The sequence below is a fragment of the Manacus vitellinus genome, unplaced genomic scaffold (genome assembly GCF_001715985.3).
Source record: "Manacus vitellinus isolate BGI_N305 unplaced genomic scaffold, ASM171598v3 scaffold_21_pilon, whole genome shotgun sequence".
Taxonomy (NCBI): domain Eukaryota; kingdom Metazoa; phylum Chordata; class Aves; order Passeriformes; family Pipridae; genus Manacus; species Manacus vitellinus.
In genome coordinates, this window is record NW_021939546.1 from 5,109,289 (window position 1) to 5,121,682 (window position 12,394).

General features: G+C 44.9%; 1 protein-coding gene across 3 annotated transcripts in view; it reads right to left on the reverse strand.

Moving 5' to 3' along the window:
- ROR1 (receptor tyrosine kinase like orphan receptor 1) overlaps positions 1–12,394 on the reverse strand; it is a 147,988-nt gene that overhangs the window by 43,426 nt on the left and 92,168 nt on the right. For all 3 annotated transcript variants that reach the window (XM_029959702.1, XM_029959701.1, XM_029959700.1), the window contains exon 2: positions 6,166–6,237. In XM_029959702.1, the coding sequence (XP_029815562.1) occupies positions 6,166–6,208 (43 nt within the window). In that variant the 5' untranslated portion in view covers positions 6,209–6,237. The remainder of the gene's footprint in view (positions 1–6,165; positions 6,238–12,394) is intronic.

The following is a 12,394-nucleotide window of genomic DNA, read 5'->3' on the forward strand; positions in this document are numbered from 1 at the left end:
AATCTCCAGTTGTCTTTGGAGAAAATGAACAACATGAAGCCCATCCAGCCTGAAGTCGCTGGAGGGGCTTGCTGGCTGTTCCATATGTTCAGTCAGCTGGAATTTTGAGCTTGAGAAGGAACCAGAAGGACTTCTGATGGAAGCGCAGTCATAGACAGGGCACATAATTCTCTGTTGGAAAAAGGATTGACCACTGATTGCTTGATCTGCCTATAACACACAGACAAATCCCAATCCGTGAGTCTGATCACCAGATCCTTGCTATTAAAAGGGGCAAAAGGAAAACTTCCAGCTGGAATTTCACTTACTTTAAATGAATAAAAGCAGAGGAAGAGATGCCACACTCAACCCATGATTTGGTGACCCATATGAAGAATATCAACACTAAAGAAGTCCAGACAATGGTGTGGGATATTCAGTGACAACTGTCTTGGGACAAAAGGAAACCTTCCATGCCTTTGTTTGCCCGGCTAAATTTCCAAGGAGTTTTCTCAGTGGTATGTGTGTGCAGGACTCAATTTGGGATGCACGCAGAAGCTGGGCTTCCTCTTCCCAAACATATCCAGAGGCCTCAGAGCCACCCAGGATAACTCCCTGACTCCAAACAGGCTGCCTGAGGCTCGATGGCTTTGCAGATCTCCACGGGTGACACTCACCGTGCTTGGGATTCTCAGGACTAATTGCTGCTTTCTGATAATTAACAGCTTAGATACAGCCCTGGGCCATAGGGAGGGAGGGAAACCAGACTTCCAAAAAATGACCTGGAGCCGGAATCCTATTGCTTTGATGGGAACTGGACAACTCATCCCTCTCCACGGCACTGTGAACTCTTCATGTGCATTTGAGAGGTGGCATCTGCCTCTCCTTTTACTTAAACTCTGAGGTTTAAGGACAGATGTCTCTGAGGTCACTTTGACGCTCCAATCTGGAGAGGGGAAATGAAGCTTTTCTTTACTCAGGAACCAGTTTTATAGCACAAGTAGGAAGCCTCTAAACTTGATCGCCCAAAAAAAGTGATTTGGAATAGGTAAACAAATGTCCACATCCAGCTATAAACCCAACTACTGAAAACCATCAGGGGATTTTGTTGTCACTTTAGAAGCTGCTCTGCAGTAAAGAGCCACGTAGAAAAAGTGCAGCATTAAAGGGAGGGTGCATGGAAAGGTATGTGCCTCAAGATTAATGCTGTAGAGTCAAAGAAAAGCTGTTATTTCTGACATTTTGACATAGCATCACTTTAGGATCTGGTTCTTATTAGCCCTTTCTGTGCCTTTTAAAGGTCTATTTTTTTAAAACCAAAAATGTCAGGAAATTTGGACCAGAAACGTACAATAAAACACGTCCCTTGACCCTCTGATCTATCAATCTTTCAAATAAACAAAGATAGCTGGATGAGCCAGGAAAAGATTATTATATATAGTTACCTTATGGATAATGGTCAATATTCACTGCACACACACAGCTTATAGAAAAAATCCAACCTAAGTGAAGCTTTTTGTGAAAGATTTTTGCCATGAATGCCCCAAGTTACTCAGGGTTTCTTTTTCGGGTTGTGTTCTGTGACCTTCGAATTTCACACCCTGTATTATTTATAAATGAGACATTCAAGAAACACAAATTCTCAAATAAAACCATACACTCCGTCAGTGGAAAAGCAAACAAAAGGAGCTAATGTACTGTGGCTAAAAAAATGTTCAAACAAAGTAGCAGTAATTTACTGCCTCGCTACTAAACGGGACCCCACAAATCGAATCAGGATCCTGAGCCCCATCAGGGGACCTTGATTTACCCAATATCCCCCAGATAATAAAGGAAAATAAAAAGGTAAATTGTGCATGAATGTGAAAGCTGTAATTCTTCCCCTTTCACCACACGGATCGAATTCACATGCAGTGATTTCAAAGGAGAATCTGGAAATCTCCAAAGAGCTGGGGCCAAAGGCAGGAGGCACCGATCCACCTGGTTTTCTCCACGTTTGGTTTTGTTTATGTTGTTTAAGATGTAGTTTGCCTAAGAGTCAAATTCTCCCTGGGAGATCACAAAGATCTCCCCTACAAAAACTCGAAGCCAGGTCATTTCTCTGCCTGGAAAGATGTTCCAAGGGGCAGCTCTAGCCTGGATTTGTCAGGAAGGATGGCAGAGCTTCCCCTTGGAAAGTCGCACGCCCAAAGGGTCCCTCAGCACCTGGATGTCCCACAGACCCTTCCTTGTGCTGTAGCCATGGTCCAGCCCACCCTGCCAGGGAATGTTCTGCCCACACAAGGATCTCTAGGAAGTTAATGACACATTCCCACATGCTGCACTTCTCTCATTCCTTGTTTTGACCTTCCACAGTTATTTCCTGCTGTGGATGCCCAGACCATGCCAGGGGGATGCTTGCTATAGGTGATCCCTGTATTGATATGCCTTTGAATATTAAGGATAAATCCCAGATTAACCTTAAACTACTGAGTGATTTGGAGTGCATTTTGTAAAATCCCGACTCCTGCTGCCAAGCTCTCCAGGGAATGTTTGCCTTTCCTGGAGCACCATGGGACTGCCAAGTGCTGACTGCAAGGTCTGTGCCACATGGAGAGGCTGGGAGTGCTGGGAGCTCAAATCCCAGGCTTGGAATCATGGATATCTGTAAATGGAAATGGCTCCCAAGCCCTGAACCATTCCAAAGTTTTATACTTGTTTGCCAAAGGCCATGGAAGGGAAAGGAAAACAGGCAGTATCTGCAAAACTTCACACTAATAGTTTTCTTTGGAAGCTGAAGGACCAAGTGAAGATGCCAGGAGGAGGAGGAGGAGGTACCAGAACTCCAGCTGCACTCCAGCCCCAATGCCCTCAGCTCCAGGACACATCCTTGGGCACGGCCATGATGGAACAAGCTCCAGAGGAGGCTGCAGGTGGGAATGGGGGGATCACAAGAACCCACCAGGAGAACAACTCCATCGTTCTCTTATCAGTCCTGCAGAACCAACAGTCACTGAAGTTGAATCCCACTCACAGTCAAAAGAAAATAATATTTCAAAGCTGACTCTTTCTTGGCAAAGACTCCAATATTATCTTAGCCTAAGGATGGAGAGATCCCAAACAATTCCTCCACTGTACAGACGTAAATAGGCTCTCACTCAAATTCAGGCCTATTTCTTTGTAAATAAACCCAGGTCTGAGGGAAGGAAAAGCCTCCCCTTCCACCATCATTTCTGTGGAAGAGAAGCAGCTGAAGGAAGGGCTCTTCACCTTTTTAAAGAAGAAAAAGAAGACCTGATAGTAAACCTGAAGCTGCAGGTTCCCTCAGCCTGAGAGAATCTCAACCAGCAACTTGGGGGTGAAAGGCTTCACATCCTGCCACTGACCCCCTGAAATGGGTCTTTTCCTACCACCAGAGCCCCCTCTTTCCCCTGAAGTTCACTTAATTTTCCTTATATAATTAAATATCTCTTGAATCATATTTTCATTTCTCTTTTTTCCGTGTGGCATTCCCTCTGCACCCTGTGGTTTAGCAGTGGGAAAAGAGAGAGAAACGCTCACAGCTAAATCCCCCCTGTTTTAAAAGTGATTATTTCTTTATTTTTTATGCCCAGTTTGTTTGTTTTTTTAAGGTTTTGGTGAGAAACCACCTCCTCCCTCCCATCAATCGCTGCTTTCAACAGCTCTTCACGGGTGGCTGCGTCTCTTTTAAATTCATTTCCTGCTAAAAAGAATAAACAGGCAACTGTTTAATGCTGTCGATTTGGCTTATTTAATAGAAATTGAAACCTGAATAGGGCTCAGTTGTAAGATAATCAGTGCAGGACTCACTGAGAGCGAGGGAAAGCAGCAGATTAAGTCATTATTTCAAAATGCAGAATATTATTATCAAGACTCTGAGCTGTTCCTCCTTCTCAAACACACGGGATATAGTGGAGATGCTCATTTCCAAAAGGCAGCAGGTAGAGTTGGAGCCACTTAGCGCAGGCAGCCATTTAATTGGGAAATTTGGCTGGGAACCACTTTCATGTGGTGAACTTAATAGGCTTTAAACTGAGTTTTACTGCGTGACCTCCTGGCTGAGTGCAGCAAAGACAAGTGGATGTTGATTCCTTGAGATGCTTGTTTGCAAAAGAAATGGAAACTAAGTGCACACCTAATTTTCTCCTCTGAGGTTTCAACTCCCCAGGTCAGCATGTGCTTTATACAAGACCTTCAGCAGAAGCAGCAGCTCCCACATTAAAGCCCCTGCTCTCTCCCAGACAAGACAAAACCTGTGTGCCTCACTTTGCTGGGAGGAGAACTCGCCCTCTGACTCAGCTTTTGCATTTTAATCCCATATGTAAATTCGTGTTTAGGTGTGGGAGCTGACAGCAGCCTGAATGCTAATCAGCTCCAGCAAAGGGGCTGGTAATCCCCCAGGAATGCAGGATTCAGCCCAGCCAGTGGTAATTGCTGCATTCCAGGTGGATTAGGAGCCTGGAAGTTCATTTTACCTGTTTCTGACAAAATACAGAGCTCAGGAACAGGTGCCATGGAAGTAACGTGGAAAATGGTTCAGTTATTAATGGAGAGGTCAGGCTCAGCTGGCACAGGAAGTGTCAGCTCTGCTTTGACTGTCCAAAGTTTTTCCTTCTCTCTGCAATTTCCAAATTTTGAGCGTTCGTGGCCTTAACTTGCATTTTCTAGGCCACTTAGTTATTTCTTACTTTTTGAAAAACCAAAGAAAGCTGCCAAACAAGTAAAGAAACACTGAAAGAGGGTAGATTAAGATTGGATATTAGGAATAAATTCTTCTCCAATGTGACTATTTACAAGGGCATGAAGTGCCAGGACAAGGGGGAATGGCTTCCCACTGCCAGAGGGCAGGGTTAGGTGGGATATTGGGAAGGAATTCTACCCTGTGAAGGTGAGGAGGCCCTGGCACAGGTTGCCCAGAGAAGCTGTGGCTGCCCCATCCCTGAAAGTGTCTAAGGCCAGGTTGGATGGGGCTTGGAGCAACCTGGCATAGTGGAAGGTGTCCCTGCCCATGACCAGGGGGTGGAACGGGATGAGCTTTAAGGTCCCTCCCAACCAGACCATTCCATGATCCTGTCTGGGGAGACCACTGCCTTCACCTCTCTGCAGCTTTGGGATGTTCCCTGAGCACAGCCCGGCCCCGCCACGAGCACCTGGATGAATCCCTGCAGTGGGATAAGACATCCAGTCTGGCAACACCTTCTTTCAGCAATTTGCTGTGATTTGGGAATTCTCTGCTTAATGGTAGAGAAGCTGAGAATGTTAGAAGCTTTTCTCCCTGTCCCACCACAAAGCACCAGCCCTTTGACTTTTGTCTTCTCCACTGTGTCCTGGGTCACCAGAAAGTCCTGCTCCTTCCCCACTGGGAAGGCAGATGTGAAAGAATCAACCTCAAGTACTCAGAACCACATATTCTCTTCATACTTAAGCACAGCAAACATATTTATGCATAAACATAAAGCATTATGAACACATGTTCAAAAAAACATTAACAAAATACAGACAAAAACAGTTGGAAAAACCATCTGTGGCAGAATTCCACTACAGGAAATCTCCAGCTAAAGAGTAAATGGTCGGTAATGTTTGAGGCAAATGAAAGGAGTGGTTGACAAATTGCACTCCACTGGAATGGTTCATCAGAACCATTTCAAAGACCACATTGACTCAGGAGCTGCAGCCACTGCCTTGCAATAAGGGCTGGAGGAATCTGAGCAATTTGGCTTAAATAATTAGTGGTGCATCATTTACACAATCAAGGGGAATGAGAAATACATCCCTTCACAGAGCTCCGAGTCACACATAATCCCCACCTGCAAATGTATTTCTCCCTCTATTATTAAAGCCTCAAAATTTCACAATAAACACACCAAGGCGAAGTGACTGCCCAGTGTTTGTGAATTGTGAGTCCAAAGCTTAACATCCACCAGACAAAACAAGTGAAGCAGTTCATAAACCAACAGAACTCACATCTTGAAATATTTTTGCCATGTGGAACATTTTACTGATACAAGAAACAAACACAGTAATCTCCAGAAATCACAGAACCACATGTAATTAAATGCCAAAGGATTACAAGGCAAATGAGCTTTATCTTAAATGCCCCCTCGCCCCTTTGTTGGCTGATCTGGTCAAGAATTGGGATTTTCAAATCTGATTTCAGGTGCTTCTATGTATTTTGTGTCCTCTTACCTTTATCTAATTCACTGGAGATGTTCCATGATGATGTGGGCATGAAATCAGCAACAACTGAGGAATTTGCCCCTGGAAGGGAAAAAGAGAAAAAACAAGAGATGCTGTTATAATATATCGATCCTACATGATCAGGAATAAAGTTCCTGGCACAGTAATGACATTATTTGAAGAGCAGCAGCTATTAAAATGCTGGCAGGCTGAGACAGATGGGCAGCAGGACCAGCCAAGTGGAAAAAGGCACTGCGCCAGTGCTGGAGCTTGTTTTGCAAGACTGTTCACTGGGAGGCCTTGTGCTAATTAAGCAGCCAATCCTTGGGATGTGTTTGGCCCACCTTAAAATCCCTCCACGAGTTTTACAGAGGCAGAATGACTCTGCAGTGTGAGGAAAACACCAAAGCTATGAGGCTTCTCAAAATGTTATCTATTACTATTTACAAGCGATTTTAATCCTGCAAACCATGAGCACAATAGGGCTATATTTATGAAAACTTCTCCTAAACAGGGGCTGGACAGACTCATCTGAACACCAGCAGCATTTGTTCATTGCTGTGATAATTCTTTACTTCTCGAGCAAAAGCTGAATGGGGACTTCAGTCTTTACTTGTATTTTTACCTAATTTTAACATGCAATCAGCAAGCTGCAGGGAGGATGGTGTTAAGGGAACTGCCAGCACATGTACAGCCTCAGCTCTAGGTCATGGTAAAACACCTCCCTGTATTCAAACATGGATGATTTCATCTAACACCCATGCAGGACTCTGGGAACTGTGGCCATCCGTGGCAGCTGCCACATCCCACCAGGCTCCAGGGATTAATGACCGTATCTAAGAGCTTTAGTGAGTGATGGTGGGAAGAGTGGGAAGAAGGGGTGTGCACACACATTCCATGGCATGGAAAAGCAGTGCACCTCCTAATTCCCTGTGTCCACCCAGCCCCAGGAAACCTGACCTCAAAAATGAGGAGAGCGATGCTGGATACGGCCCTGAACGTGGGAGAGGAGAGGGAATTTGAAAATAAAATCAAGCAGTGCTCAATGTGAAAAGACTCACTACAAAGCACCATCCTGCAACCCAATCCTGCACCCTGGCTGGGTCCCCAGTGCTGGGTGATCTCATTTGTCCCAGAGGTGTACAGAGAGTCAGGGGCTGAGTGTCAGGTGAGACCAGGAATGTTCTGAAGTGTATTTGTTTTACTCTGGCACCATCCCTTTACCTTATTCCCAGATTTCACTTGCAAAAAGTTGCAGTGCAAGGATATGCAAAGATGTTCTGCCTTTATTTGACCCACTAGCAACTTTCTATCTCATGAAAAAATCCCGAGAACATTGTGAACACCAAGTTACAAATGCAGGAGCCGCTCGGTTCAGACACAGCCACCACACTTCTTACAAATATGGCCCTGCTCACAAGCCCACCTGGTAGCACTGCTTATTTAACACTCTGGCAAGCATTTCCAATGTAAACACCAATTGGAAGGCACTATAACTCACCTCCAAACACAGCCCAGCCTGTGCAGACACACAGGGCAGGAACCACTGCTGGGGACAGATCCTGGGCCCAGGTCAAGTGGAACAGCCAGGGACACCCCTTCACACAAGCTGAGATTTTGGCCCACTGGGTTCATCCCTCCTCGTTACAGAATCCTTTAGGTTGGAAAAGACCTCTAAGATCACGGAGTCCAGCCTTTGCTAAGCACCTTGCAGTCAGAGTCACAGAATGTTCTGGGTTGGAAGGGACCCACTGAATCCAACTTTCAAATGAATGGCCATACAAGGATCAAACCCACAGCCTTGGTGTTATTGGCACCATGCTCTGACCAACTGAGCTAATCATCGTTCTTGACTTTCAACTAACAGCTGAGCCTCTTATCTAACCTGAATGCTTGGCTAAACCTGCAGGGTTCATGGAAAACAGCGCGGATCCAGTGCCAGTGTCACCCTCGCAGTGACCAGGATCATCCAGGACACCGAGGTCGATGGGTTTGCTCTGAGGATAAAGCTGAGATGGGGGGGAGGTGACAAAGAACCAAACACTGACCAGGACCTGGTCAGTGTAATGCTGGTACCCAAGGTTTGGAAGCTCAATCTCCTGCCTCCCCACGTCCTGATTTTTCCATCTCTCCCACCCAAAAATGGGGGAGCTCTTGTAGGCCTGTGAGAAAACCCCTCAGAGACAGCGATCTGAGGTGCTGTTGCCCCTGCTGAAACCAAACTGATTCATTCCTTATGTCCCAGGGCACTGCTCAAACCCACAAATAATGGGTTACATCATTCCCACCACTCACCCATTCACAGGGCACTGGACAATATATTTTCCATAGGTACTTTTGTTCATCTGGCAATATTTTAGTGTTAAGTGCCCACAAAAGAACCATATTCTGCAAACAGGCAACACATTCACCAAAACAAAAGTACTAACAATGCTATGACCACAGAGGTATTTTGATATTTAAAACTCCAGAGTGTTCAAATTGATGTTTTCTTAAACAGGCTTTGAGAACATCACAGTGAATCTCACAGAGCAGATGTCCATCATCTCATCTACAAAGGAAACCATATTAGAAAACCAAACTTCACTGTTTGTGAGGTAATTCTCCAGGCTGACAACTGGGCATTTTCTGATATCCCTCAATTAAAGCTCAGACTGAAGAGCAAAGCATTACTGTGCCCTTAGCAAATGTTTTATTTGACTGAAGGGAACATTCAGAGCAGCTACACCGTGTAGGAACATATCACCCAATCAAAGCAGAACACAAAAGCCTCCCAGAAAAGAGGTCCACAAGACATGCCCAGATTTAATCTCTACCTGTGCTGACTCAGGACTGCTGCGCATGGAAGTGACAGCAGTGACTCCTCTCCTTGGAAAAGCTCTGTTGTAACTCCAGGCCGGTAGGAAGCGCTCCGTGAGAAGGTGACTCCCAGCCAGCCACGGAAAGGGATGAGTCATGGATGGGGGAAGGATCAGAGCCTCATCTCAGCAAACTCATCCGTGATCCACCTCGCTCAGCAAATGTCTCCAGGAGGAAAATGGGTCTAAAAAGCCAGGAATGAGTAGGACTTTTCTCCCTTTTAGGACTCACCATGTGTAGTGGGTCCAAGAGCTGGAGCACCAGGAAGGTCACGCAGAATGCAAGGCACCTGCAGCTATTCCACCCAGGGTGTGGAGAGGAGGGAGCAGAGCTCAGCATCCATCACTCCAATGGCCCATCTGCCCACTTCACTCACACCCCTGACCTTTAAACCCCCACCAACTGCTCCCTTTAGTCTGCGAATCCCATAAATGGCATTTACACACAGCAACTTGTATTGGGGGCACGGCAACAGGCTTGTCCATTTGCTGTCACCAGTAAAAAATAGAGGAAAAAAATCTCCTTAATATTAGAATCGCAGAATCCCAGAATCATCCAGGTTGGAAAAGCCCTCCAGGATCATCAAGTCCAGCCTGTGCCTGGTCCCCACCGTGTCACCCAGCCCAGAGCACTGAGTGCCACATCCAGAAATTCCTCCTGATATCCAGCCTCAACCTCCCCTGGCACAGGCCATTTCCTCTTGTCCCATTAATATTGCAACTGAATTTTGAATGAAGAGTTTAAAAGTTAAGCCTTAATCCTTAAAAATTCCCTCATGCCCTGCTTGAACTTGAACTTGTTTGGGAAAAGAGTCAACCTGAGAAATGTGAGCAGCAGAGAGAGCCATTATCCCGTTAAGATTTTATTTATATATGGAATCATTGCAGATGAATGATGACTCTTAACACTTGGAAAGATAATTATCTGTTCAAATCTCTCTGACTGTTAAGAAACATTGGTTTTAAGTTAATGAGAAGTCACAACAGACAATTAGAACCCTGTGAAAAGCCAAGTCAAGTGTATTCAAACACACTCCCCACAGAGAAGTTGGCTAATAGCTGATTTTATGACCAGATTGCATAAGTGTGGAGTGAATTTCACACGTCAGTCCTTGTAAAGCCTTTGTGACTAAATAAACTTTGATACAGTTTACAAAAAGCTGCCTCTCTGTGCAATGTATTTTAACATGAACTAAAGGCAGTCTTAGCCAAAATGGGAAGAAGGAAGGTAACTGAGATGACACCAAGCCCAGAAATGAATGAAGAGTTTAATGCGGAATAAATCTGTTGTACAGAAACAAAGCAGAGAGCAAAGGAAGCAGAGATTAAAATCCTCAGGCTTGCAGGAACCCATCTTTTTAAGGTCAAAGAAAAGTCCACTTAAACCATGCAAATAAAAAATTCATAGTGTTTTATTAATGGGCCCCCTCTGTCTTACTTTATATCCCACCAGTGGGTCATTCTATACCTTAATTATATACCCTAATTCTATAATTACATACATATAATCAGGAGTAATTAATTTTTCCTGATACAAAAATGAATGTGATTGCAACACATGTAATTCAGATCTCACTACAGGATAACCAAAACAGCAGAAAAGGAGTTCAAAGTCTGAGTAATAAGATAAACTATCCAAAATGAATGTTTAAACTACAGAAAAACAGTTTTCCATTTGCAAGTCTCTTTCTGAGTCTGAGCAGAAAGCCTACCCTAAGTGAGCTTTGCTATTCCATGAAGGAATTTGCCTAAGGAAGTGATAAAACCCCAATTTTCTGAGATGTTGAGAACAAGATTGGGCAAGACATCACTAGAGACACAAAGGGGAGTTATCCCACACTGGCAGAAGGGTCAGGGCAGGACAGCTCAACAGGGGACACGGGCACAACTATTTTGGCCAAACATTTTATGGGAGCAGATCTACTGGAAACATCAACACCCCTCAAAGAGGTGAAGAAAAATCTCTAGGAAACAGAGATCCTACTTGGGTGGAACATTAAGAAAAGAGGAATTGTAGATAAAGTTATACAACTCAGAGAAAAGCTAATTATCCCGAGTGCACAGTATTTTTTGCTTTTCTGCACATTCCAGACCGACTCTTCATCTCTCTCCCTGTCTGGTTCCTACCTGACTGATCTCTTCCAGGATCTTCCCACAGATCTGCCTCCAGGCTGTTTTTCTTCTCACCCTATCTGCCTCATCTTCATTTTCTGCCTTTTGCAGTCTCTGTTTCACTGTTCCTTTGTAAGTTCCCCACAGGTTTTCATCTGATCTCCCAAGATATTCCATGTTGCAATCACCAGTTACAGCCTCTCCACAGCCCACCCCGGAGCTGCTGAAGGAGATCTAGACATACTTTCTGCAGACTGTAATGGATTTTACCTCATTTTACTAATTTTCTTGTCTGTCTCAAAGCTGGCACCAGCCTGAAATTTCTATAATTTATCTCAAATTCTGCTTATACCTTTAATGTGTGAAAGGATTGTCATGACATCATTATCTCAGCGTGTCAGGAGACATGTCTGCATGAGAATGTGCTTCAAAAGGAGGTGGGAATTGGGAATACTTCAATCAGTTGAATGTGGCAAAACTGCAGGAAGATGGGAAAAATTGAGAGCATTTCTGCTCTTTGAGTAAGGCAGGTGTCTCTCAAGGAGAATATATATATATTTATATGTGTATACTGCAGCAGATAGTCCATGTTCAAAATATATTTCTGAAAAGAGACTTCCCCTTCCATGCTCAGGTGAAGCTGTTGTTTCAAATATTTCAAAGTTCAATATTCTGGGGCAATAAATCTACCCCAGAACAGCCTTTATAACGATCTCCCTGGTAAGCAAGATGAGATGCTGCATGATGGCATTTCTCCTTCAAAAGCTTAACACCAGAGTGCTGTGCTCCACCTGGTTACTCCATGGCTGAAAAAGCAAAGGCAAAGCTTGTGCTGCCAAAACCTTGCCTTGGCAGACCCAGGAGATAAGGGTTTATCAGATCACAGAATCCCAGAATCACTGAGGCTGGAAGAGACTCCCAGCCCATCGAGTCCAACCTGTGCCCAATCCCCACCATGTCACCCAGCCCAGAGCACTGAGTGCCACATTCAGTCGTTCCTTGGACACCTCCAGGGATGGGGACTCCAACAACTCCCTGGGCAGCCCCTTCCAATGCTTGAACACCCCTTCCATGAGGAAATTCCTCCTGATGTCCAACCTGAACCTCCCCTGGCACAGCTTGAGGCCATTTCCCCTTGTCCTGTCCCTTGTTCCCTGGGAGCAGAGCTTGACCCCCTTCAGCTCCAACCTCCTGTCAGGGAGCTGCAGAGAGAGACAAGGTCCCCCCTGAGCCTCCTTTTCTCCAAGCTGAGCCCCCCCAGCTCCTCA